Source organism: Cydia strobilella, chromosome 4 (assembly GCF_947568885.1).
Source record: "Cydia strobilella chromosome 4, ilCydStro3.1, whole genome shotgun sequence".
In the NCBI taxonomy this organism is placed as follows: domain Eukaryota; kingdom Metazoa; phylum Arthropoda; class Insecta; order Lepidoptera; family Tortricidae; genus Cydia; species Cydia strobilella.
Window position 1 is genome coordinate 2,771,892 of NC_086044.1, and position 23,014 is coordinate 2,794,905.

General features: G+C 36.8%; 1 protein-coding gene and 1 non-coding gene across 4 annotated transcripts in view; both read right to left on the bottom strand.

The window, feature by feature from the left end:
* The window catches only part of LOC134740486 (adenylate kinase isoenzyme 5), a 43,874-nt gene that overhangs the window by 14,406 nt on the left and 6,454 nt on the right, over nucleotides 1–23,014 (bottom strand). For 2 of the 3 annotated variants that reach the window (XM_063672976.1, XM_063672975.1), the window contains exons 1-2: nucleotides 14,866–15,132; nucleotides 11,061–11,243 (exon numbers count right to left, since the gene is read on the bottom strand). In XM_063672976.1, coding sequence (XP_063529046.1) covers nucleotides 11,061–11,243; nucleotides 14,866–14,958 — 276 coding nt within the window. In that variant the 5' untranslated portion in view covers nucleotides 14,959–15,132. The other variant, XM_063672977.1, reaches the window with a different exon arrangement.
* Trnai-aau (transfer RNA isoleucine (anticodon AAU)) lies at nucleotides 9,413–9,486 on the bottom strand. The gene has a single exon. It is a non-coding gene; the product is annotated as a tRNA-Ile (tRNA).

Genomic DNA, 23,014 nt, shown 5'->3' on the forward strand with positions numbered 1-23,014 from the left:
ATGGTAAATGGTGGTGGTGGTGGTGGTGGCGGTAAGATTATCTTCGTCTAGTTTGGGGATGGCCCCAAACTTAAATATTGATCTATTTGTGGACATTGTCCACAAATAGAGTTAGACCAAAATAACACTGCAACGATTTTGATAACACAGGCAGTGCAAGTGTTATTTATACGTCATAATTTGCGTGTGCTATCAAAATCGTTGCAAACTTGGTTTAACTCTATTAATTTATTTAATTCTCCCGACCGTTACAGGCTCTCGATTTCCCAATATTGATATTAGTTAGGTACCCTTACTTAACGTGAATTATCATTCAATAAAACTCTGCCCAAAACTTATAAACCATCATTAAGTTGAATACAAACATAAATTCGTGCCTCGCTTTAAAGCATACAATTTTCACGTACAACATTAATGAGAATGTCCCATAGCTGACCACGACTAGCCATATTGGACTTTATTATATATAGATAAGGTTCAAAGCGGCGTTAACGTGATTATCGATGACTTACAGGCGTATTCGAACTTACTTATTCGATCTGTTTCCGATATGATACTGATCTGTCAGTGTCAAAAGTGGGATTTCTTCAACCAAAAACGTCACTTTTGACACTATCAGTATCATATCGGAAACAGATCGAATAACTAAAACTCGAATTGGCCTATTAATGTTTTGTAGACAGAGGGAGCAAACGACGAATTTATTGGATATTTAAGTAGTTGTTAGACTTGGATCCACGCAGTTATGTATATTTCTTACGATTTATGAATTATCGATGGTAAGAGGACGACGTAAATAGTTTGTTTTTCAGTCTGATGGTCATGGTAGTCATTTTTTTAATATAGTCGACCTTCGACTTATGTATTCAACTCTCTATTTTTCGCGATTGTAAGACGATAGTCAAGAAGACCACCAGTGTAGTGACATGATCTGCGCAATAAAATAAAAAAACAATTTTTAAGTTGCTCTGAATTATGACTTAACTCGACAAAGAATGCTGCCAACATATTTATATTTCTCTAGTATACTTTGATGAAGTAATAAACGTGTGGAAAATATTGATGTCAACTGAGTAATTAATCATACAGTACTATACTTGTTAGTAGATGTAAAAATTTATAACTCTTATTATAGATGAAAGGTTTTATGTGCCATAAAAAACAATAAATACAGTATCAGTATGATGGTATCGCTTATCGATTTTAAGTATCTGTAATTTAAGTGCTAACACTATCGAACTAATCCCCGTTTTCTCAAGTAATAACGAGGAAATCTTTAACGCATTTTGATGTTACGGATTATTAATAAGTGGCTGACGAATGCAAATGTTATCCAACGTATTTTATCCATCAGCTGCCCGTTAATTAATAAACAGTTGTATAGCTTTTAAATATATATTTCTGAATAATTTTAATTTAATTCATAAATATCCTTACAACTTTATTATATAACATTTACGTTATGAAATCAAAAGCATGCCGTTCGGACTAAAATGCTCCCAATGTTGTTGCCATCGTTAACTGTCGTACTTATAGCTTATTAGCAATGTAAAATGCATATTCTTAAATAATATCACTTTTTTATTAAATTAAAAGATTAATTATAATTAATGCATACGACATTTATTTGATTTATTCATATTCATATTCATTTAATCCATTGTTATCATGTTCATCAGTAGGTACATAAAGGGCTCATATTTTAGTGTTAGTAGGTACATGATACCCTGCTAGGGCATACAATATAGGACATGTTACTTAATAATTAAACTTAATAACTAAATAAAAATAAAAATTAAGTCCAATAATTATCATGCAATTTAGGTTTAAACTTAATTTAAACACGAGAGCAATTTGATAGGTTGTTTTATAATTATATAAATCGTAAATGTCAGCTAGTTTAATATTAGAAAAAAAAATAGATAAATTATTAATAAATTCATTGTAATTCAGTATATTATGTCATGTAATTCATGTTCGCTAAATATTGATACTCAATTTTTTTTATTTGTTTATATCAAAGGACATTACGAAATCGAACGCATGCCGTTGGGCCTGAAAACGTAACCGTATGTAAATAGTTGTCGGCGTCGTTTAGCGACCAACGGTGACATTGTACGTTGACCGTCGATCGATCGCGCTGCTTTATTGATGCCCTTCGACTGTCGCGTCACCGCCCATGACTCGGACGCCAGGAAGCGACCATTTTCCGACTTCTTGATAAAGGTAATAAGAAGTGTATGCAGTCTCGTGGCTGTATGAAAAAGTTCACGTTCCAAATTTGAATTCTGACGTAAAATTTAGTGTTTACGTTCAACTTGCTGCAATGCAACAACTGACATGGTAATATCTATTGTACCTACCTAAATTTCTTTCACATGTAAGCTAATAGCAGATCAAAAGTAGCGGATGAAACAACTGAAACAAGGCTCCAAAAGTATTTGCCATCCTGGATAACTTTTTCAAATAGATATAAGGGCCAATTAGATTCACACTTGCTATCGGGTCCGAGCAAGTGTCGTTTTCTGTTTCACGGAATATCAGCACATATTTAACAATATTTGACATGTAAACTACTTACTTTACATTTACACTGTCTCTAATTGCCAAAAATATTCAATGTTTGATATTTTTGCACATGAACCATTTTTTTACATTTCAAGTATTGAAATAAAACTATGAAAACGGATTATATCGCGTATATTGAATTTATAATACATCCCGATTTAATATACGCGATATCATCCGTTTTCATAGTTTTATTTCATGAGTAACTATCGCGGTAACCGAAGGCAATATTATTTCAAGTATTGTTAACGATGTGCTGATATTTGGTGAAACGGAAAAATACTCTCGCTGAGGCCCGACATCGTGCCCTATAGCAAGTGTAGATCTAATTGCCCCTATATCGCTACAGTATCTTCTAAAGTATCTGTTGCAGTCTTATTGTTCTATATACAGGGACTTATATAATTTTCTCAAGCTATTAAAAATGGTAGATATTTTTGACGCGATAGATATTTTTGATGGTAAGGAACGCGTAAAGGAAAGCAGGGCTTAGATGGTATGGCTACATAGTGAGACGAGATGATAGTTTCCCAGTTAAATCCGTCCTAAATATCCCCACTAAATCCCCGGGAAGAGGAAAACCTCCCGACACATGGTGGTCCAATAAAGCCTAGAACCTAACCCCTATGAGAACCCAGGATAGAGTGTCATGGCGCCGCCATACAAGGAGGGCCGACCCCATTTAGAACTGGGACTAAGGGAAGGAGGAAGAAGAAGAAGATACTTTTGACGCGTACTTTTATCCATGCTCACTGTACCGCCGCTTCTTGCAGGATTGCAGGACTAAGTTAATGCAAGAGGTTATTAAGTATAAATTACATATCTTTCTTGTACGCAAGGCACGTAAACAAATGACTCAAAAGGGTTCTAATAAGGTGGGTTGTAATTATGTAAAATATTGTATACCCGAAAAGGGTAGCCGTTGGTACTATGTACTATGTATCATTTTAACATCATGTTTGACACGGTAAACAATAAACTTATTCTTATTCTTATTCTTATTCATAATATCGTAGTTTCATGAAGAGTGGTTTGTTATTGCGAGATGGTTATTGAATTTTTTTTTGTTCTTAACCCAATCTACGTATATATAACAATTAAAGTCTGTGAACAGTTCGCTTGGTCTCATAATTCATAAAAATTAGGTCAACTTGTGTTAATTACTGACAAAATATAAGGTATCGATAACACAAAAGATCAACCTCCTAAGTTGTGTATCCGATATAATTTTTTGAAAATAATGTTGCAATATGAGCAACTTTACAACAAAGACGTTTAAAGTTTAGCCACCTAAAAAACTATGTTGCTGAAGTAAATTACATAGCTGACTACAAATAATAATACCTTAGACTCCTCAGATTAAAAAAATGTTGCGACATGTTCTGTACTACAAATCGAAACCTTTTTTCCTTGATATCGATTGATTTATGTGCATTCTGACCAGTTCCTTAAAAATAAAGTTTTTTTTTCATTTTCACGATTGATTGCAATGAGCTCTCAAGTTTTAAATTTATCTATTAGAAAACCATTCTATGAGAAAGTTTCGAATTAGAGGTGAAAATGTAATTTCTGACATTCTTGGGTATGTTATATAGTATAAGTAGTATGTTATATATTTTGGAAGCATAAATAAATATTTCTAAAGTAATTGTGTATTTACATACTACCAAGAAATAAAACTTTCTAAATTTAATGCAGGATTGCGTATTATTTTCTATCTTTCATTTAATTAAAATATACATTTTATGACGTCTTGTCTATAAGCACAAATCACGTAAACAATACCAGTAATCAATAGAATAGAAAACGTGAATAAACGTAGTAATTTCAAGAAGGCTCCGCCCATACATATTAAATGAGAAAATGACCACCCTTGCCTCCTTGGGACCGCTTATTCTTTTTTTAATACTAATGCACTTGTGTGCTTCGAAGTTAGTGACTTTATCGGTTGAAAGAGGTTGTTCATTATTTTTTAAATAACTCATGGAAGGGTTAAAAAAGTTAGGGTTTTTTGTCAACCCTAAGCTAATTAAACAACTTACTACAACAAGGAAATCTAAAAAACCCGGCCAAGTTGCGAGTCAGACTCGGAAATTGACCTCATGTAATGGTTTTTTCAGAGAGGTTTTTTTAAAATGTATTGTTAACTTCATTCTTTACTAGAGGTTTTTCAGTAATATGCTGAGTATTATTGTAATTCACAGTATTTCATTGCAATATTCATCATATATATGTATAAAATGACTAGTTAAATATGCAATTTACAAACTAACATATTGTTTACTCTATACAAGCTCATACAAAAACACTCAAAGGCGATATATTATTGGCCGGTACTGTAAGTATACACTTTAATCATTGCATTTATTCGTGAAAAACATCAGGTAGCAAAGTGACATAATGACGTAGTAATGACGTAATTATGGCGTCATAATGACGTATAAATGCTGTTAGGTACCTACATACACAAGTATACGACAAAGAAATTAGAAACATATAGCATAGAGTAACTTATACTAGAGCGGTACTGTAATAGTAAATTTTGTAACCCCAGTAAATTCACTGCCATCTGTCGACACATTTTAAAACTAAAAATAAATATTTTTAAAAATACGATAAAATGTATTTAGATATGAATAAATGATTTTTTTATTTGCATTAATTATTTTTATGATTTTGACCCATGTTCTTTCACTGATATGCGTTAAAATTGTTAAATAACAAGGGAAACCGTCAACGCCATCTATACGACAGTTGGCCAAAGCTAGTAACGACGTAGTAGTGAACGACAATCAAATTTTCTTGATTTTCGAGGCACGTTTTTTCCTTAGACTGTATCCATTTTGCATATAGATACATTGTTTCACGAAATGGTCCCGGCTCCTCATAATGCTAACCCAAAAGTCAGCGCTGATCTTCCGGCGAGACCATTTAAAATATTTAAATAAGTAATTATAATACATACATATATTATGTGTTAAATACGTAGACATACAATCTGTAATTCTGTACGGTCATGATGACTGGCCGTTTACCTATAAGATATTCAACTTAATTTTGTTTGCATGTCGTTCGGGTCATTCTCAGTTCGTGGGTGGTAATCTTACAACTCGTACAAGTAACGTGTCGCTTAACTTCACTTTAGAGTCCCTACACGCAGTGCGCGCTCACTACGATCCCTCGTCTCTTTTGCCGTCCCGCTATCCTCAAGCCACGCTGGCGCTCGCGCACCGTATTTGTGATGAGTACAATAAGTTTTGGGTTTCAGTCGATATCTTTAATAACAGTAAACTGCAATTCAAGAAAAAAGTACTGAAATTGGCAATGGATAGTTAATAAGAGATCATAGGCATAATACCTACATAGTAACTATTATTGTAAAATAGTCTTGTTAGTCGTTACTGCTTTGTTTATTTTTGTTTGTTTTTTTTTTCTTTACTTTGGCTCTTTCTCCCTTAGTAGTCATAATTTTGTTTGATGAGCTTGCACCTAGTGTTAGTAAATTGGTAACTGTATTTAGTACCCTAAGAGTAGTTTAAGTGTAGTATATTTCCATTACATGTTTTAGTGAGAGCTGTTAAGGAAATAAGTGAATGTCCTTAATGTGTATTTGTAAACTCATCTCCTGCTCACTTATTTCTGTTTGCTTTCCAAATAAATAAAATAAAAAAATAAAACTTCAAACCCGGGTAAATCCATTCGACCCTCTCAGCAAATATCTACTCTATTTCCTTTTCTTAATACCAAAATCACATAATTTGACAGATGGATTTACCCGTTTGTTAAGTTAAGTTAAGCGACTCAGTTGATTGTCACGTTCAAGGGTAAATCTAATTTAGCCAAAGAAAATAAGCGGCGTTCGGATTTTTTAAATTATGTACTTAATAAATTTAATACTAAAACCTGTAATTAATTTGATATCGATGCCACGCACTTATTCATTACTCACTGATTTATTAGTTAACAAAAAGTATTATACATATTGATAGCTAACGGTGGACTGTATGAAGGGTGATGATAAATCACGTATTAGCAAAAACTTATTTTAATAAATAAGTATTATAATGGCAAAATATATAGCAATTTTAACTAGTGACATAGGTAGACTTACTGATATGGAACACGATTAAAAGTATATAGACTTGGCATAAACGCGTATAAAGTATTTAGTTTTAGTTTTTAGTTTTAGTTTTTAGTTTTAGTTTTTATGCGGTACTAACACTAGTAATAAGATTGTAATGTTTGCTAACCATGTCTTTAGTCTGAAATAAATGATTTTTATATAATTTTTTATTTATAAAAGAAATCGCATGCCAGCCAGTCGCTATAACATATAAATATCAAATTAATAACAGATTTTTTGAAGTCTGAATCTTGCTCAATGTAGGTAGAAAAAGAGAATCAGAGAATAGTTATGACGGCTTGTTGTTATCATTTTTAACTTTATAAAACATTTTTGGATATTTTTTTGCATTTTGACTAGAAAAACGCCGGTCATTTTCGAAAACATAACCATAATTTAGGACACATTTAAGTCAAAAATGTTTGTTTACAGTGTACAGACGTCATTGGGGCATATTTAATCGTTAAATTATGGTATAAATCGTATAAGGAAATTTCTCGGAACAGGGTTACGTTTTGTATTGTATTTATTTATTACATTTTACAAGTACTTAAGAGAATAGGTATGACATATGAAACCTTGATGGACGCAGCAATGTAGGTAGATAGGTAAACAATACTAATCGTTTCGAGCATAAAATTTAGCATTATACAATTAGGAACATTTTTTTATTTTATTATAAACTGATCGGCGATTGGCCCTAGTCACACCTGATGGAAAGTGAAAACAGGGCCTAAGATGGAGCTCACCGGTTCAGTAACAGCCTATTGACTCTAAAGTGAAAACAGGGCCTAAGATGGAGCTCACCGGTTCAGTAACAGCCTATTGACTCTTATTTTAAAGATACTGAGGTCATATTGATCAGATGCATTGTTATTTTCGCACCGAGACACAGGTACACAAACAAATTTGAGCAGATAAACTGGATGAGCTATATTTACTTACAAGTAGGTATTTAAAAGTTAGACCAGCGTATATATTAATTTCGCTATTTCCTCGTTTTCATTAACATAACTGTAAGCTGTAATAACATTTTTTGATTAAGTATTTTACGTTTTAAAAATGACGGGCGTCTTTCCGAGCCTTGATTATAATTAACGAATTTTTAGGATTTTTACTGTCTTTTTCACACCAAAAATTACAAAATCACACATTTAGATTTGCGAGTATTCTCTCGCACTTATTTTTTATTGTGTGCAAATGAACTCAAGTTCTGTTTCACTTTACGTAAATACCCGGTTAAAAATAGTTGTTTTCTTTAACAAACCGTTTAATTTGCTACGTCAGTGCATTCGTGAATGAAACCTATTGTAAGAGCAGTGACGTAAAGGTTTAAGAATTAAGTAGATAGGTAAAGGTACCCTATTAGTTCCACGTTTAGGGCGTTTAGATCTACATTTATCTACTAAAGAAATATTTGCATAACAGTATACCTTACCTAACAAAATATTTTTCATTTCTCATGCTCTGAAAAAGGATCATATTTGTTCTAAAAGGTGCGCAGAAAATGATACGTGTCTGCACTAGAGCATTTTACGTTCGAAGTACGATTTTTAATTTTTTTTTTTACGATAAGCAATTGAAATTTGAGTTCAAATGGATTTGTTATACAATTTCCATTTTGATATTTGACTCTCTATTCCATAAATTACGACACTTTAGGCTAAATTGTTAACTGAAAATACACTTAAAAAGTACTATGAAAGTTTATACTTGGTCATGTTTAAAAAAAATGCATTTTACTTTCCTCGTATTCGAAATGAAAAGTAGAGTGTTTAACTCGGGTGAAACGCATCATTTCAGCCTCGGACTATTGGCGCTCTCACTGCGTTCGAGCGCCAAAATACCTCGGCAGGAATGAGTGCCTTTCATCCCTTGGTTAACAATCTACTATTGTTACTACTTACAAAAAATTGGGACTGGCGAATTCAAGTCTGTTGGTAATAACAAGAGCGGTTTTAGGATATTGATCAAAATATATTTCTTTATTTTTATTACTTAAGTTCAGCATTTTTTTTATTATTCAATGAGTTCAGCTAATAAAATTTAGTGTATTGGAATCGTGCATAACTGCCGCTCGCCTGGCGGCGATGAAAGGCATCAATTTTTTTACCGTTTTGATACGAGTAAATGTCGAATAGTATGAAAATATGCGGTGTATTGTTTTACCTTAACGCGAACAAAATAAAGTCCACATTTAAAACACGCCGCCCAATCGTACATATGACACTTGCATTATTTGAAATAAAGATTAGAGTCGGAGTGACCACAACATATGACACAGTGTGGCAATGTCATCATTAATTTGTAAGAAAATATTACGTTTATAATGCCACCCTCAATTTTTCTATTCAAGATGGTATAAAACCATTAAATAGGTACTTATACAGACTGTACACGATGAAACCTGGCCATGCATGATGTTATATATATTTTTGCCAAATGCGCATATTCAAGCGCTTCTTTTATTTTACTAATCTGTAATTATTGTCGTAAGACTGTCAGAAGACCGTGGACAAAAAAATATAGGTACTGTGGAATATATAATAATAATATATGTTTCCAATTTTATTTTATGTAGTTTGATAACCACAAATTATTAAGGGAAGTGCTGCTTGAAAGTTTTACTACATCCTGCGTGGCTAGGATTCATCGCGTGATATTGTTGTACCTTCATTCCTATTTTATTTTTCGTAAAAAAAAAATACAAAAAGAGAAAAGTGGCCCATGAGGGGATCGAACCCGCGACCTTCGCGTTATTAGCACGACGCTCTAACCAACTGAGCTAATGGGCCGATGGGGGAGCGTGCGAAATACGTCTACACTTTATCTTAGCACTCAGGCCAATCTTTTGATGTGAAGATAATAAATAGGATTGCCGAGCACACTTATTGTTATGACATTAAGGTTGAATTTTTAATAGAAGTGAATACATAACATGCATTAATTTTTTCATCATTTTAATGGATAGTAAGTATACCAACGGGTTTAATACCATCTTATTACTCGTAGTATTATAATGCTTTATTTTAAATTACTAGCTTTTGCTAATCGGTCTTAATTCTTTTAACTTGTTCAGCGGTAATATAAGCATATGAAGGCATCTGAACAAAGCTTCTACTATAAAGACGTTACAGTGCATGTTCAGATATTTTTGAGTACGTTGGCCTCGAATTTGTATCTGATGACGACTGCTATATACAGCAGACAGACACACATACTGAATTAGTTTCGCATTTATAATTATGAAAAGTAGTGAAGTAAGTATTTGCCCCGATTGATGGTACATATATATGTTAATTTCAAAATTTAACAAAAACAGATTCCGGTAGATCATTGCACCAAGTTACTGCACTGCTTATATTATAGGTATTCGTATTATAATAGTTTGAAATATCCCTAATCAACAAAGCTTTCGGCAATCAATCATTTACCGCCCACGTGTATTAATTGCCTTGTAACTGAATTGTGCATGACATCACCGCATCGCTACAATGGCTACGAGGCATAGAGGCCTCTACGACGTAGCACGGGCAGTGGTGTTTTAAACACACACAGGACAACGTTTCCGTAGCTCGTAGCACAGAATAAGTAATAGTACTGCTCGTAGCCGATCCCAGCATTTTCCCGCCCCGTAGGGGAAAACGACTACGAACAGAGACACCGGGCGCGTTCCCGGCACTCAATGTGTTCAAGACTTCAAGTTAATGTCATGAAGCTTCATCCACACAAGTTTGGCGGGAGTAATGGAATATTTTATTCCTTAAGGAGTAATGGACTACATGTAGACTACCTATATAGCCACATCGCTCTTATTGCGCAATGTACTTGGTATTGGGATTTGAACCTCACTGATGTTGAACATGCAAACTGATGTCGATTTCATCTCATTTCGTCAGAATTCGCCCGTGCTTTTCGCTGGTCCTTTAAGCAAGCAAGATGTGCGGGTCAAAACAAAACAATATTAATAAGTGTTGAAAGCGTATTTTACCTAAGATACTTTGGTGTCCGAACAAAATAATGCCCCAAGAGGATTGTTTTCGGGCCCTACTAGATTTGGCGCTCCGGAAACCATGTCTAATGTACGCCGCGTCACAGAATAATTAATAGTATTATCATACAGAACGGCCACGCACCGCCCCGCCCCGACTCGAATTACCTCGCCCCGCGACACCAGATTGACGGCCGTTTGCCGGCCGCTCAGTACGATTTTTAAGCAACTTACACTATGACGCATGCCGCGTGTACAAACGTGCCGTTCACACATAGAAACGCAAGTGATTTTCGATGTATAGCGTGTCCGTCCTGTGGCCGCGTCTAACTTACTATACGCCACGCTATAGACCGGGAAGTGTTTTACCTCACTCACCGCTATAAGCATCCCGCTCTGATCGAAGTACTCGGCCACTGGCATGACGCTTCTGTAGAAGTTGTTGAGTTCCATCCGCGCCAAACTGAGCACCACGTGGCCGAGACGGGCGCCATACTCGATTTGGCGCTCAAGAACCCGCTGGCGCCAACTGACTAGCAACACGCCGCTTATTGTCTGGATCTAAAATAAAAATACGGTTAATAGTGGGTCTTATCGATATATTGGCATTAATTGTGTAGACGCAGCATTTATTAATATTATGAGTAGGTACAGCCGGGCTAGCACATGATTGGCGCGAGATTATCTCGCCGCGACATAGACAACCCGTCCGGTGTACTTCCTTTTTGACGAAATTCATTTCGCCAAATTTCACTTGGCAACCAACTTTTCGCCAAAGTTTCATTTGGCAAACCAATCGTTGGCATAACCTTACTTCGCAACTATTTCATTTCCCAACCCCATACTTGCGAAATGAAAATGACGTACTAGGTTGAGTTAGGTTAGGTTGGATTATGTAAATTTGCGAAATGAAATTTCGCCCAACTAAAAATACGGGATAAATAGTTTGGAAACTGAAAGTTTGTCAAGTAATTTTCGCCGAAACATCAGTAAACCTACCCGTCCGCCTTTAATTCATATAGTTAGCAAAAGACTGGTAGTCTATCTCGCGGCAAGATACTATCGCGTCAATCATGTGCTCGGCCTACTGGTGAAGAAGAAGAAGGGAAGACCGACTGGTGGCCGCTCGTAAGGTCGTCCCAGATACCGCTGGGAATACAGCGTGGAAGCGGACCTGCGTCAGCTTCAAGCCGATAATTCAAGCTGAAAACTGCGCAGGATCGGGAAAAGTGGCGTGCTCTCGTTTCGAAGGCCAAGACCCTCTTTAGGTCACTGAGCCATATTAGTTAGTTTTTAGGGTTCCGTACCCAAAGGGTAAAACGGGACCCTATTACTAAGACTTCGCTGTCTGTCTATCTGCCCGTCTGTCTGTCTGTCTGTCTGTCTGCCCGTCTGTCACCAGGCTGTATCTCATGAACCGTGATAGCTAGACAGTTGAAATTTTCACAGATAATTTATTTCTGTTGCCGCTATAACAACAAATACTAAAAAGTACGGAACCCTCGGTGGGCGAGTCCGACTCGCACTTGTCCGGTTTTTTTCTTAAAAAATATGCTAACTTTATATAGTTTTCTATAAATATATGAAACATATGTTTATTGCACCAACCATATGCCATTTTTGCAACATCATACAATGAATCACAGGTATAGTGCCTAGCGTTTGTTTGGGTGACTCACTGTTCCGATACTTTTCCATTATTCGCAATATGTGGAGAAAAGAAAAGCTTCGAGGAATCATAGCTAATGTCGTTATAAGTGGAATCTATTAACTTATGAATGTGTATTTTAGTCGAATCTTGTTATATTGTTTAGGTGTGTAAATATGAGCCAGTTAAGTCAAATCTTTTTTAGGTTAAGATTATATATATATACCAATGAGGATAGAATAAGATAGAGCGGTACTGTCATAGTAAATTTTGTAACCCCAGTAAATTCACTGCCATCTGTCGACACACTTTAAAACTAAAAATTAAGATTTATAAAAATACGATAAAATGTATTTAAATATAGATAAATGATTTTTTTTAAATGCATTAATTATTTTTATGATTTTGACCCATGTTCTTTCACTGATATGCGTTAAAATTGTTAAATAACAAACGAAACAGTCAACGCCATCTATACGACAGTGGACCAAAACTAGTGGCGCCCTCTGAACGAGAATCAAATTTTCTTGATTTTCGAGGCACGTTTTTTCCTTAGACTGTAAACATCTATTACGGAGTTATATCTATCTTTGATGAGAATGAACAGCGCCCTCTTGACAATTGCCTTGGGTTGTGAATATATCGCATGTAACAAAACGCAATGCATGACAGTGACAACTAACGTCACTTGATACATAAGTCCGTATCCGTTCTAATCTCTCTTACCGAATGTTCTCCCGATTACTTGCTCTGCGCGATATCATTTTATATCAATTAATATTAAGCGAATCTGATAAGCAAATGGTGAATTTATTATGATAATAAACGCCCCGTATTAGCGGTACCTAAAGTGCAGTTTAATTTCACTCCGAAGTTCCTCCAGCCGAAGTGTGCAGTACACCAATTCCACCGAGACTTTTCTAATAGAGAGTGACTAAGTGTGGCGCTTCCCCTATAAACGTGATACTTTCATTGGAATAGGGAATATTACGCGAAACTCTGCGTGGGGGCGCGCCATGGCGCCACTACCACAATCTGAGGGTCTATCGCGAAACAAGAAAATGGAATTTTGTTATCTCTGTCACTCTTGCACAATCGAGCGATAAGGCAGATAGCGAAATTACGGATTTGCGTTTCCCGGTAGGTCCTCTGTAAACAAACCGCCTTGATGCATCAATGTCATATTTTATTGTCTCTGAAAACTTGTCAAAAACCTGTTAAAGGTACAGTATGTATAAGTTACTCTATGGTTTACTAAAAAGGCTAGTCCTGCACTCTGGTGGCAGAAGATTGCAGTAATATCCCCTATTCAATGTTTATAGTGGCCACACTCAGTCACTGAAAAATTAGCTTGGTCCCGTCTTCACAATCAAATTAAAGCAAATAATGTACCCAACATTGAACTCAAGTACAGTCGCCATCAGATATATCGGAGCGGCCAATGTGCTCACAAATATATGAACACGCCTCTATAGTCAAGGCGATAGAGTGCGTGTTCAGATATTTGTGAGCACCTCGGCCACTTACATACCTATATCTGATGACAAAACACTAGAATAACGGGAAGGCAATATTCGGACATGCGTGCTCGGCCCATCGGCACAAAAATCGAACGTGTTAAGGTCACAGCGAATTAAACTACAATTTATAAGTCTGAGACATCGCTACATGTGCCGTCGGAAAAATCGGAAAGTAACAGGTGTACAGTTTCAGTAAGGATTTTCTTGTCTATATTTACTACACTGATTTAAACATTCACGATTTCTACACATTATTAAATTGTAAAACGGGACTTAATCGCGTATTTATTTTAAGATTTACCTCCGACGTTTCGCCACTGGAGGCTAACCCATGATGCCTTTGTATCTACGAAGCATCTACGCTGTATACCGGGAACCACATGTTATCGGCTACAACGTAATGCTACGATCATAGCATAGCAGTGATCAAGTTAAGATGTGCTCCCGGTATTGTGAGTCAGACTCGCGCCCCAAGTTTTAAGTTTATTATAGGAAGCGCTGGTGGCCTAGCGGTAAGAGCGTGCGACTTTCAATTTGGAGGTCGCGGGTTCAAACCCCGGCTCGTACCAATGAGTTTTTCGGAACTTATATACGAAATATCATTTGATATTTACCAGTCGCTTTTCGGTGAAGGAAAACATCGTTAGGTAACCGGACTATTCCCAACAAGGCCTTTTCCCCTCTGGGTTGGAAGGTCAGATGGCAGTCGCTTTCGTAAAAACTAGTGCCTACGCCAATTCTCGGGATTAGTTGCCAAGCGGACCCCAAGCTCCCATGAGCCGGGGCAGAAAGACGGGATAACGCGAGGAAGAATAATATTAAGAATAAGCCTATACCTAATACTACCTACGCTAGTTCTAAGGAATTTATCTACTTGTCTGAAAATAAAGATATTTCTTTTGTCCCTTATCTGAGTACTAAGTGACATCCCTTGTTGATCTTGGGTATCCGGAGACCAGATAAGTCTTGCCTGCGGTTGCCATCTTCAGCATCAGGACCTCGGTGACCGTCTTACGTTGTCTGAGTACTCTGCCACGTCCCTCATCGACCTTGGATATCCGGAGACCAGATAAGTCTTGGCTGTAGGTGCCATCTTCATTTCAAACATCAGGACCTCGGTGACCGTTTTGCTGGATAGTATACTTTCTTATCTTACCTTATCTGAGTATTCAGCGACGTCCCTCATCGACCTTGGGTAGGCGGAGACCAGATAAGTCTTGGTTGTGGGTGCCATCTTCATTTCGAGCATCAGGACCTCGGTGACCGTCTTGTTGGATAGTATACGTTCTTATCTTACCTTATCTGAATATTCAGCGACGTCCCTCATCGACCTTGGGTAGCCGGAGACCAGATAAGTCTTCGCTGTGGGAGCCATCTTCATTTCCAGCATTAGGACCTCGGTGACCGTCTTGCTTGATAGTGTGCCGAAGTCTTGCATGTCTGCAAAAAAGGTTACAAGTTAAAACAGATAGGGTATGTCGATCCTTGTTCTATGAATAATTAAATACTTAAATACTTATTTCCTCTGTACCTACTCTCAGATTATTGCATTGCATTGAACTGTTATCTTAACTATAACTTCAGTTTAATTATAATTCAATTTGTTACTTTCTGTGCCTACATAATTAACTATTATTGTATTGGTTGTACCCTTAACTTGCTGCTGGCAGAGCGGGGTCTCCTGTCACAAGTATTGAATTGATATACTTACTAGGAGGTTCCAACCCTTTCTCAATTTGTAACACAATGATTGTGACCAATAAACGATTTTTCATTTTTATTTTTCATTTTCATGAATATGGTTCCGCTAAGGCTGCGTTTCCACCAGAGATATACGAGACTGCGTAGCGAAGGATGTGCTTGTAATGAACCAATAGAAACACTTTATTTACATATCCTCGCTCAGCGCAGCTCTAGTGAAAACAGCTCAGCGGACCGAGGTTTTTTTTTGTACATACAAAACAAGAAAAGGATTTCTGAGAGGGATAGGTTGCGAGGCGTAAGCTCCGCTCCCGCCTCACCGCACCTCGCTCGTTTATTAGAAAAGAGCCCGCTACACATCGCTCATCTACCTCGCACAGCTCTGATGAAAACGCAGCCTAAAAAGACAGCTTTTAGGCAGATTGCAAAAATAATTTGGGGTACAATTTATAAAAGCTCCTAACTCTTATAAACTCTTATTACGAAACAGAAACCATATGGAACCTGGGGTTCTTTAGGATTGAACCGGGAAGGCACTAAGATTTCGTTCTCGTATCGCAAAAGATTCCCATTTTGGCTAGGCCCCCTGAACTTATAATTTAAGGGATATGGGATAGATACAAAATCTAGTCGACATGCGTATACTTCTTCATTTTTATTATACTTCTAAATGCGTATATTTATACATGAGCCGATTTTTATATTGTTGTTGAATCGATAACTGTGTCGCGGCAGAATTTAAATAAGGCAAATTAAATGTACGACCAATTAGAATACCTACCCAGTTTTTTTTTTTTTTTATGATGAATAGGCAGGCGTTTGACCACGATCCCACCTGATGGTAAGTGATGATGTGGTCTACGGTGGAGCATGCTTACCTATGAGATACCTATTAACTCTTGCCTTGAAGAGTTTTATAATTAAAATAGTAGTTATAGTGTAAATGATTATGATTATCTTGAAATCATATATTCTAGAGGCACGGTTATTTTAAGTCTGTTATTTGAGGAAATTGATATAAACTCCAACAATTAGTGTTTTAATAGCCTTGAATATCGAGAATTTGATTCCACGTGTCCATTCCCGCGCTTAGTACGACCAACTGTTTTCAAACTACTGGGACAGTCCGAAACTAATTTATTATTTTAATAGTCTACAATAAACTTTCTACCTAGTAAATTAACTGTTGAAGTGAGGCAAACATTTATGGTCATCTATTATATACTAAACTTTGCAGTAAGACACGAGTGTAATTATAGGTAATGATAATAATACATTATTAGACGCACAATTGGACAGTGTTATGGAATAAGCGATCAAGCGACAATCAGTTTAAACCGAGAAAATTAGCTAGAAAGATTTGAAATTTGAATTGGATAATAAATAAGTAAATTTTTAAACTAAAAAGTTTAATTTTTTACTGTGAACCTGTAAGTGTTTATCAATTGTATATCAATAAAAAATAGGCTGTGACAGACGGACGGACAGACAGACAGACAGACGCACGAGTGATCCTATAAGGGTTCCGTTTTTTTCCTTTTGAGGTACGGAACCCTAGAAAACCGGCCAAGTGCGAGTCGGACTCGCTTTCCAAGGGTTCCGTACATTACACAATTTAAACAATGTATTTTTTATGTAAAACGTGAGTGAAATGTCTAACAAACCCGTAGGGATCGGATCAAAAACTAAGTAATTAAATCCGACTCACGCTTGACTGCACATTTCTAATAGGTTTTCCTGTGATGTGATGTGTGGGATAAAGATCTATTTTATGTATTTTTTTCAAAATTTTTGACCCAGTAGTTTCGGAGTTAAAGGGGGGAATGGTCATTTTTTACCTACTTTCTTAAATAACTTCTTAACTGTATATCCTAAAATTATAAAAAAAAATATTTGAGATTCTCATAATGAGCTCTTTCATTTGATATCTAACACGATATAATTTGAAAAACTTTATTTTTTAGAGTTCTCATTTACCCCCCAAAAGTGGCACCCGTGTTTAAAATTTATTTATTTACGTTAAATGTCCGTCTTTGGGTCACAAACTTACATATGTATACCAAATTTCAATTTAATTGGTCCAGTAGTTTCGGAGAAAATAGGCTGTGACAGACGGACAGACAGACAGACAGACGCACGAGTGATCCTATAAGCCAAGGGTTCCGTTTTTTCCTTTTGAGGTACGGAACCCTAAAAACACTATACCTTTAAAATGTTTGACATTATTAGCGTTTTTCTCGTATTTAGCGTTATTCTTTAGGCTCCTCTACACGATGGCCCAGCGCTGGACCAGTGAGAAGGCTATGCGATGGTGATGGTGATGATGGGACCCTATTACTAAGACTCCGCTGTCCGTCCGTCTGTCTGTCCGTCTGTCACCAGGCTGTATATCACGAACCGTGATAGGTAGACAAATTTTCACAGATGATGTATTTCTGTTGCCGCTATAACAACAAATACTTTTTTTTTTTGGTAATGTTATCTGTTTCAGTTTATAACGCCAGGAGAGTGCGGGAAACCACATGAAGCATGGTAAAACGCGTATCTGTACAAATTAATGAAATGACGATTAGTACGCAGCGGTATTGATTTACTTTGAGCGCTAGGTCGATAGATTTTAAATGGATAAGTCGTGTACTACTCATTTTTAGGGTTCCGTAGCCAAAGGGTAAAAACGGGACCCTATTACTAAGACTCCGCTGTCTGTCTGTCTGTCTGTCCGTCTGTCACCAGGCTGTATCTCATGAACTGTGATAGCTAGACAGTTGAAATTATCACAGATGATGTATTTCTGTTGCCGCTATAACAACAAATACTAAAAAGAGAATTAAATAAATATTCAAGTGGGCCTCCCATACAACAAACGTGATTTTTTGCCGTTTTTTGCGTAATGGTACGGAACCCTTCGTGCGCGAGTCCGACTCGCACTTAGCCGGTTTTTTTTTGACATATTATAGGTCAAGGTCTTAAACATATATACGTTTATTTAATTATACGAACGGGTCTACCTCGAATTAATTTCATTGTTTTTACCTTAAATTCCAACGTTTCAGCTGAGTTGCACAAGCTGTGGTCACGGAAAGACTGGTGCAAATCAGCCGAAACGTCGGAATTTAAGGTAAAAACAATGAAATTAAATCGCGGTAGACCCGTTCGTATAATTAAATATGTGTTCAAAACGCGAGAGTTTAAAGTGTGTATATATACGTTGTCTAAGGGCCAGAATTATTTATATGCCCTTACCAAAGATGTATGTAACTCCGTATAAGATAAATATAGTCTAAGAAAAAATCGTGCCATGGAAATCAAGAGAAAGTCATTCACGAATAGTGGCGCCACACCTTTGGCCTGTACTCTGCTAGATGGCGTTGACGATACCGTCCAATATTTAACAATTTTATCACATATCAGTGAAAGAACATGCGACAAAGTCATACAGTGTTCTAAAAAAAATATTAAAAATACAAATAAAATTAAATATCGGCGGTCCCCCGACGCGACGACGCTTGGAAAATAAAAATATTTGAACTTACATAATATATATGACGATAATAATTAAAATAGGTTTAAAATATTATTTGTTAGTTTTTTGTGTCGGGGGGTTTTTTAAATTTTTTATTTTACTTTTATTAATCTTAATCTAAATTGTGTTTGGAAAAATAAATAAACGAAATATGTTTTTATAGTTACATATTTCTAAATAATAATGTGCTTCTAAATAATTTGTAAAAAAATGTCTACAAATATTTTACGTGACAGCTACTCTTTATAAACGCCGTGCCGCTTGAGTATCATTCACGACACGTCGCTTTGCTACATTTTGTATGAAATGTGTATATATATTATATTATAATTACAACCGTGAACGCTCAATGCACCTACACCGACAGGTAAAAAAAAAACATTAGAACTATCAATTCTTGTAATGTTTAGTTTTAGTTATAATACTTATAATATTGTCAAACCTATTTTTTAATTTTTTTCTCACCTTTGTATGAACACAAGTGTCATACTTAAAAGGAGGATTCGACACCCAGGATAAACCTTGTTAAAAAATAAACGAATTTTGAATTTTAAGATTTGTTTTCATTTTAAAATAAAACGTTTTGAAGCGGCATCACGCCTACGCCGCGCCTGTGCCTCACGCCGTTCGTGTATAATTCACGCCTCTTAGGTTTTTTGGGTAAAAGCTCGGTTGGTAGCTACAGCTACCAAAAGCTTTGCTCTTAAAGTAAAATACTTGACCGACCACATTATTTGAGGGAGATCTACCAAGGTCGCTAATCGCTATACAAATGTAGGCAATTTCATCGTAAGCTCACAAAGGCAAGAAATTGCCAAGAGGCAAACAGTTTAATGCCAATTGCTGTGTTTATGCTGAATAATGAACAAAGTTAATGGCCATTAGTGGGTCTTATATCGTTGTAATAGAGTCGACAATTGCTCACTTAGCTGTCTGTTGGAGATCGATCGAGTGTCGGTCATGGGTGAGGACAGTTCGCAGTCACTTTGTAACTTGAAACTTCTTTTGTAAGAAGATTAACTAGAAATCCGCCCGAACAGACCTCGCGACACATACATGATCCTTCTTATATTCTAACTCAGGTAAATTGTATTTACCTGTACGGATATTACGTGACAGTATGATAAAGACACTGCCGTCTTTTCTGTTTTTTAATCGCATAATTGTGTTATAAAGACACTCTTTATCACGTGGATAAAACCATTCATAATTTGTCTGCTAAACTACATTCCTGTTCATAAGCATTGGTTGAAGATTACCCCAAGATATCCTAGATAAACTTACTTAAGATTAGTTGTAAGTAATGAATGTTGTTTGTGTTTTTGTTTATATACTACGTCGGTGGCAAACAAGCATACGGCTCGCCTGATGTTAAGCAGCCTCCGTAGCATATGTACGCCTGCAACTCCAGAGGAGTTACATGCGCGTTGCCGACCCTAACACTCCGCACCTTCGTTAAGCTCTGGCAACCTTACTCACCGGCAGGAACACAACACTATGAGTAGGGTCTAGTGATATTTGGCTGCGGTTTTCTGTAAGGTACTTCCCCAGTTGGGCTCTGCTCTAGATCTGGAATTACATCCGCTATCCTGTGCCCTACCACACAAAGCGAGATGTCATTCACAGTGCCCATACCTCTCCTTAGGACGTAGTTTAAGGACTTACCCGAGTGTTGTTTGTCTAAATGAAAAAGTGAGGACGTACCATTTCCGATGGCGTATTGCTGAAGCAGATCTGTCATGTTGACGTGAACCAGGCCACGTCTCTCCTGCATCAGGTTATCGCAGTGTGTCACCTTCCCGCTGCCCGGCCCGCCTGCGGAAATAAACAACATTTACCTTGTATACATTCATAGTGTATTTCACCGCCCTTAACATCCGTCTAAAGAATGATTTTCGTGACAAAAACTATCCTAGGACTCTTCATAACAAGCGTGAAGAGACAGCAGAGAAACACGTATTACGAAAACAACTCGGTACTCGCCGGCGCCAGGATGTTCATCCTCATACATTGAAGCCTAAATGTTCGCGCACTGTGCGGATTTAGAGGAATGTTCTGCATAGGAAAGTCGGCCGCCTAGGTGCTCTCATGCTATCGTACTCACCCAGTATGAATATGACAGGGACGGACGGTGGCTCGAACTTGACGTGGCTGGAGTTCTGCATAGGAAAGGCGGCCGCGGGAGGGGTGGCGCGCCCCGCCCAAGTGCTCTCGCGCCGCGTGTGACCGCCGGTTGTCTCCACCTCTTCATTGTTTTGTTCTGGAATAAAAAAGTTTGTCAAAAGTGCCCGAACGGAGCATCCCACGGGACTTCCGGTTCGAACGCCATCTTGATAGTAGCCTCGTGATTAATTCCTTTGTTTTTTGCTCATTAATATTGTTTAAAGTGTAATATCGATAGCTTTATTATACAATAATCTAATGTGGTAGTGTGCAGTGAATGGAGAATTAATCTCAAAGCATGTTTAACCACCATTTTGGAGTCAACGGCCGGTAGTCCACGTGCTTCTCGTAAAATCCAGCTATCGGTTTTACGAGACAACTACAACAACCACCGAACAGCGTCGTGCTCTAAGAGCATTTATTTTGTTCCTACCCTTTTACGTGACATTGGCTACGGGCAACACCGCCCTCAAGTCCATCAAGAAAAGAAAAAAGAGCATCCCACGAAAGAGTCGCTTACTAAATGCTACTCTTATAATACGGATGATGACACATGTTGAATTTTATAACAAAATCTAGTAAAATAGATAGCAAAAGAGCAATTTATCACAATAATGTGAATATTAAAATAATATAAGGAAATAATATAAAAATACAGGACCTGAAAGTTTCAAAATTTACTTTTTTTTTTAATTCCAAAAATGAAAAAAGTAAGGGTAGCATTCGATTCCTTACATTTTATGAAAAAATAGGTTGTACTGCAACTATACACATAAACGCAATATTTCACAGATAAAATCGCAATTTTACTTATTTTTCAATACATTCAAGATGGGCTCACAGTGACTTTGACGTCACGTTCACTTATCGTTTTGTTAGAAGCGTTTCGCGAGTGAAGTACGACTGTCAGACTTTAACTATAATTTCTGACTTTTGTATTGCTTTAATGCAATGAGTCCCATATAGACATTTGATCATATAAACAAACCTGATCGATTGATACCATTAACGAAAATTTGTCATGTATGTCTATGTCATGTATGTCTGTATTCATCACGGATAAATAGTGTTTCGGACATTTGGGAGGCGTTCGAGGAGCTGAAGCTAACACGTAGAGGCTCATTTGACACTTTAATGACTCCGTAATAGATGGATAGTCTAAGAAAAAAACGTGCCTCGAAAATCAAGAAAATTTGATTCTCGTTCAGAGGGCGCTACTAGTTTTGGCCGATTGTCGTATAGATGGCGTCTTATAGTTATTATTACAATGTTAGGAAACCGTGTTTTGATTTGAATTGATTTGGCATTTCATAAGCAACACTTTCGTGGAATGCTCCGGCACCGGCTATAAGTTAGGGAATGCGAACCGGTTTTTATGTATATGAAATTTCGGTTAATAACCGTTTTTTTTTTCATACAATTAAAAACCTGTTTGCATTCCCTACTATAAATTAACCCTCCGAGCTAAGGGCCGATATAGACGGATTGCAACCCGACTGCAATTTGTATGGGAACTGCACGCTAAGTCCTTTTTTAGAGTTCCGTACCCAAAGGGTAAAAACGGGACCCTATTACTAAGGCTTCGCTGTCCGTCTGTCTGTCTGTCACCAGGCTGTATCTCATGAACTGTGATAGCTAGACAGTTGAAATTTTCACAGATGATGTATTTCTGTTGCCGCTATAACAACAAATACTAAAAACAGAATAATATAAATATTTAAATGGGGCTCCCATACAACAAACGTGATTTTTTTGCTGTTTTTTTTCGTAATGTTAC